Genomic DNA, 6171 nt, shown 5'->3' on the forward strand with positions numbered 1-6171 from the left:
ATCTCCCACGTTTGACACTAATTAGTTATAGCCATTAAATAGTTGTTAAGTACGGTTTGATCCTCGATTGACTCAACATCGTGATAGACGATGCAGTCGTCTGCGAAAAAACGGCTCCGGACAGGAGATTCGATGGCCAAGTCATTCAGATAAATAAGAAAAAGAAGGGGCCCAAGGACCGAACCTTGAGGTACCCCGGAAAGCACTGGTGCTGTTTTAGACTTCGATTTTGCTATTTGGACGTATTGATGGCGGTTAGATAGATAAGAGTCAAGCCACTTTACTAGTTGATTGTTGTTTAAGAGGCTCCTAAATTTTGTCATTAAGTTAGAATGGGACACACGGGCGAAGGCTTTTTCGAAGTCAAGAAAGATTACATCAATTTGACCACCTTTGTCCAACGTTGCGATAAATTCGTTCGTAATATGAAGTAGTCGCGTCACCGTCGAGAGGCCCCGCCGAAAACCATGCTGGCTACTCGCAAAAAAGTTCTCCCTTTCCAAAAACGAGCTCACGTGCCCAAAAATGAAGTGTTCGATAACCTTGCTGGTAGTGCATAAAAGGGAAATCGGTCTATAGTTTGTCACAAAATGCTTATCACCAGACTTGTGGATTGGTATCACCCGTGCCGTTTTCTAATGTTTAGGAACTTCACCTTTATCGAGACTTGCACTGAAAATAAAGAAAAAATATTTCGCGCACCATTCAGCGTATCTGTAGAGAAAGCAGTTTGGGATATCATCCGGTCCAGATGACTTTCTTGTGTCGAGGTTAAGACGTGCTGAAAAAATGCCTTGCTCGCTTAAAACGAGGTCAGGTATATCTATACCTTTGCAACTGAATTCGGCAACCGCATCTGTTCTCCGTAAAAATACACTGGAAAATTGGTCATTAAAAGCTTGTGCTATTATACTTGTATCTGTAACATCAGAGTCGTTTTGGCAAAGTTTGCTGACAGGGTCTTTCTGATCTGTTAGATGCCTCCAGAACTTTTGTGGATCGCTAATAAGAAAGTTGTGCATTCGGATATTAAAAAACTGATACTTTGATGATCTGATCTTCTTGCACAATTCTCGAAGATCCTGCAAGTTCTGCTTCTTACGGGCGCTTGACAGGCGTTTGACGCGATGTTTTAGTTGAATAATCTCGCGGGTAATCCAGGGATTATAACTGCTCACTTTCCTAGGTTTAAGATAATTATATTGTTTTACACACTTATGGAGCGTATGCTAGAATTGCAGCCATAAATCGTCTGCACTTGATGTACCGTCCGCAAACATTTTATCCAGCGTATCCTAGTTCAGTTCGAGAAGGTCTAAAATACTAGCGTCGTCAGCGTGGTTAAAGTCAAGAATCGTGGTTTTGATAACATGCGTTTCGGGCAGTCTGAGGTCGCTTTTAAAGAGTATCGTGTTGTGATCAAATAACTGTAAAACCAAGGCGGCTAACCGTATCAGAAATAAAGACAAGATCGAAGCACGGGCTTGTGGTCGGGTTGACTCTCGTTCGTATATCAACCACCTGCCTGAGGTTATAGGAAAACGCAATGCCGAGAAGCAAGTCCGAATGCCGATTGGAAGGATGAGCGCACAAAATATCCCAGTTTATATGAGGCAAGTTGAAATCGCCACCCATGATAGTGTGATTATAGCGCTTGCTATGTTCGCCAAGGAAGTCGTGCAGTGATTCCAACATTGATGTATCAGCGTTAGGAGGCCTGTAGACGGCACCGATAAGAATACTGAGAGTGAAAACCCTGAGGACGATCCACACCATTTCAACACTCGTATTGTGACGCACCAAGGAAAAGTGAAAACCTTTTTTTATTACGATTGCAAACCCGCCCCCTCTTGTGCAGCGATCCAGGCGAATCATCTCATGCGAATGTGGTACGACGTCGTAATCAGGAATGGTTTCGTGAAGCCAAGTCTCGGTGAGAATACAAACGTCTGGATCATACATGTGAAGAAACCCTTCAAATTCGTCGCTCTTGCTTATGATACTTCGGACATTCACATTAAGCACAGAGAGCCCGCCCATGGACGTGCTGCACTTTTGGGTTGGAGGGACCGTATTATTACATTTGTAGTAGCTTTGTCACTGCGTAGCAAACGGCACTCTTTCATTTCTATCCTCATCCCAATGGAATTGTTTGCCATTGATTTTAATTTTGTCGAAAAAAAGCATAACCTTATCGCCCTTATCTCTGTTCGTTCTTGCGCTATCCCAGAGCTTTTTTCGAATTTGTTGCACACGAGGTGAGAAATCTTCAGAGATGCTAAATTCCGAGTTTCTTAGTTTCTTACAGTTTTTAAGAATCTTGCCCTTGTCTCTTCCATCGAGTAATTTGACAATAACCGGTCGGCATTTGTTTGCAGAAGGCTTTCCAATTCTGTAAATGCGTTCAAATGGTACATCTCGTATATTTACCAGATCTTGAAATATTTCCTTGGAAACTATTTGCTCAAGGCACGGCTGGTCTTCTTCTGCAGCTTCCTTTACGCCATAGATGATTAAGCTATTCCTCCTGTTTCTGTTTTCCAGTTGATCCACTTTCAGTATTAAACTGTTAACGGTTTTTTGCAGCGCATCAACTTTTCCTGTATAATCAGCCACAGTTGCAGACAAAATCATCCAACTTTTTCTCGATGCAAGCTAGCTTTTTTGTATTTTTACTAAGCTGCTTGTTGCGAAATGCCGCGGAACGGAGCAGCGAGGAGCGTGCGGAACTATCGCGAAGAGGAGAAGGTTGAAGAGGAGGGCACGAGGGAGAAAGGGAGTTTTTGGTCGCCATGATCAATAAACGGGTAGTCTCCATCTAACGTCTGCGGAACCAGTTCTTTGTTACATTTGGTGCGCGAAACCCGGGATCCGCCCCTTTGGAGTCTTCCCTTCACGTCATAACCATGGCAAACCCGGACCAGCTGCGCAAGAAGCGTGGTGCCCTAAGGGCTGGCGTCACGAGAGCGCTCACGCTTTTAACGGACCTGCTGCAGCAACCGGATCCTGACGCCTCTCAGATTAGCGGCCACATGGATTACCTCAAGGACAAGGAGACAGCACTGTCGCATCTCGACGACGTCATCCTTGAGACCACGGACGAAGAGAACCTCGACCAGGAAGTAGGTACGGCGCAGGAATACAACGAGAAGATTCTGTACGCAGTATCACGCGCCAAGTTCTGGCTTCAAGAACGTGAGAGGAATGCCGGAACGCAGGCTCGAGCAACTGAACCCGGGCCTAGCTACATCGGATCTCCGAACTCCGGCGACGCAGCAGGCCAGGTGAGAGAGCATCGTCAGCGTTCTGTTCAACTACCGAAGCTACAGATACCGACTTTCGATGGTAGTCTGCGTGGATGGCAGTCTTTTTGGGACCATTTCGACGCCACCATCCACACGAACGCTGAGCTACCGCGGATTGAAAAGTTCAAGTACCTCCTCACCTACTTAACCGGCAGCGCGAAGCGGGCTATCGAAGGCATCCGCTTAGCCGAACAAAACTATGACCTTGCGATCAAGACGTTCACGGACCGCTTCGGACGCCGGGATCTGCTCGTGAACGAACATATCGATCATCTTCTCGTGCTAAGCGCAGTGAAATGTTCATCCGAGGTCCAGAAGCTTCGTCTGCTGCGCGACAACGTCCAATTTCACGTCAGCGCCTTAGAAGGGCTTGGAGTTTCGCCAGACCAGTACACCGTGGTGTTAAACCGTGTTCTGATGCGATGTCTGCCAGAGGATCTCGCCATCATGTACAGGCAGAAAACCAAGGAAACAAATTGCGCACCCAGTATCGCCGAAACTCCTGAAGACAGAACGCGGCTAGCCAAGGAGATGCTAACCTTCCTCCGCATCCAAGTGGAAATCCGGGAGGAAGGCCGGCAGCTGTCGCGTCGTGCGCTGCAAGACGAACCCAGGACCCACATGCCTCAAGAAATTTATGGCGCGGAACCTATACCATCAGCGTCAGCTCTAACCGGGTCCGCCTTGCCTGTCAGACCAGCGTGTCCGCTATGCCAAAGCAAGGATCATACGATCGCTTTCTGTAACGCTGACCTATCGGCTGAGGAGAAGCGTGCAAGGCTGCAGTACGGTAATTGCTGCTTCCGCTGCGGAACGCGCAATCACGTCGCCAGATTGTGCAGAAAATCCATCAACATCAGGTGTGGTACCTGCCATCGACGCCACCTGACGATTCTCTGTGAATTATCGAGGCCAGCCGAAGACCTTCCATCAAGCGGTGGATCCCCGGCAGTTGATGAACCACCGCCCCAACCAATGCGAAACGTCACAACCGCCCAGAGTAGTCACGTCGAATCTACGCCTGTATTGTTGCAGACAGGCCGAGTTTGGGCAGAGTCTGGAGACCGACGACTACTCGTGCGGATACTGCTGGACAGCGGCAGTCAGCGCACATACATTCGTGCAGACGTGGCAAAATTACTTAAGTGCTCGGTCGTGGGTAATGAAGAGCTCTCCCTCGTCACATTTGGTGGCTCCAAGTCACGAAGACGAATTTCTGCAGAGCGTGTCAATGTGCGACTCCGCAGCCAGTTCGGCGCCTCAGCAGTAACTCTGGAAGCCTTTACGATTCCGGAAATTTGTTGTGTAACAAGCCCACCGCTCGACCCCAACATTTTGTACCTGCTCGGCGAACGGGAGTACAACGTGGCCGACAGCTTTCAACCAACCACATGGCAACCAGAAGAAATAAGTGTCCTCATCGGGTCCGACGCCTATTGGCAAGTGACCACAGGGAAAATCGATCGCATCAGCTCGACTATAACAGCAATCAACACTACCTTTGGGTGGATGGTGCAAGGCCCTATGACGTCCGACTTTCGTTCCCCAACAAGTGCATTATTCGTTGCGCTTGAGAAGTCTGACTCGGAGAACATCGACGTGTCGTTAATGTGGCGTCTGGATGCCATCGAGATCGACGAAGCATATTCACGGAACCTAGAGAGCGACCCTCACATGTCTGAATTTAAGCAAGGAATTTCGAAGCAAGATGGCCGTTATCAAGTGCCGCTGATGGTCAAACCACCATGGTTACCATCCGGAAGCAACAATCGCCGATTAGCCGAACGTCGACTGCGAATGCAGATCAACCGGTTCCGAGAGCAGTCGTCACTGCTACAAAAATACGACGAAGCAATTTCGGCTTATTTCAACGATGGACATGCGGAGAAGGTACAAGACGAGCAGCCGCTCAAGGACAACGTCTACTACATGCCCCATCACGCCGTGGTTCGTCGCGATGCTGTTACGACGAAGCTTCGTGTCGTATTTGATGCGTCATCGCACGAAGCCGGTCATGTTTGCCTTAACGACGTACTCTCGAAAGGCGTGAAACTTGGTTCTGACGTCATCCAACTTCTACTGAATTTTCGCTGCCAACCTGTGGTTCTCGCCGCCGACATAAAGAAGGCATACCTGCAGCTTCTTATTCGGCCTCAAGACCGAGACCTTCTGCGGTTTTTGTGGCTGGAAAGGTTGCCAACTAAAGAAGAGCCTATGCCACCCATTACGACGTGGAGAATGACGAGAGTTCCCTTTGGAGCCGCGTCAAGCCCATTTCTTTTGGCCGCTACGCTTCGACACCACTTATCGTCATGTAGGCAGAATTATCCAACCACAGTATCCCTGTTAGAACAGGCTTTCTATGCGGATGACCTTCTTGTTGGACTACCAACCGCCCAGGAGGCATTAAAGGTGTATGAAGAAACACGGCAGATATTCAGGGAGGCCAGCATGGAACTTCGCAAGTGGGCTTCTAACTGTGACAGCATGAAAGAGAGATTCCTCCACGATAAATGTGCCATTGAAGATGAAGCGGGGGACAGTCATACTATGAAGGTTTTGGGAGTGCCGTGAGAACGTTCTGGTGACTGTTTCCTCCTCACGACTCAACATGCGGCCACTTTCACAGCCGGGAAGCCTGCTACTAAGCGCATAGCATTGCAAACGTTAGCCAGAATTTATGACCCCTTGGGATACCTCACGCCATTTACCGTAAAGGCCAAGATTGTATTCCAAGATCTTTGGAATAAGAACCTCGCATGGGACGCTAGCATGCCAGATGAAGAACAAACCGCCTGGAACAGCTGGTGCTCTGAGCTGAATGGCGCCACTTGTGTCCGCATCCCACGATACATATTCTTAAGCG

At 48.4% G+C, this 6171-nt stretch overlaps 1 protein-coding gene across 1 annotated transcript; it reads left to right on the top strand.

Moving 5' to 3' along the window:
- Positions 1–2906: 2906 nt before the first annotated feature.
- On the top strand, positions 2907–5879 carry LOC119398758 (uncharacterized). The gene has a single exon (XM_037665575.1). The coding sequence runs from the start codon at positions 2907–2909 to the stop codon at positions 5877–5879; it is 2973 nt and encodes a 990-aa protein (XP_037521503.1).
- The last annotated feature ends 292 nt before the right edge of the window (positions 5880–6171 follow it).

The sequence above is a fragment of the Rhipicephalus sanguineus genome, chromosome 7 (assembly GCF_013339695.2).
Source record: "Rhipicephalus sanguineus isolate Rsan-2018 chromosome 7, BIME_Rsan_1.4, whole genome shotgun sequence".
Classification (NCBI taxonomy): domain Eukaryota; kingdom Metazoa; phylum Arthropoda; class Arachnida; order Ixodida; family Ixodidae; genus Rhipicephalus; species Rhipicephalus sanguineus.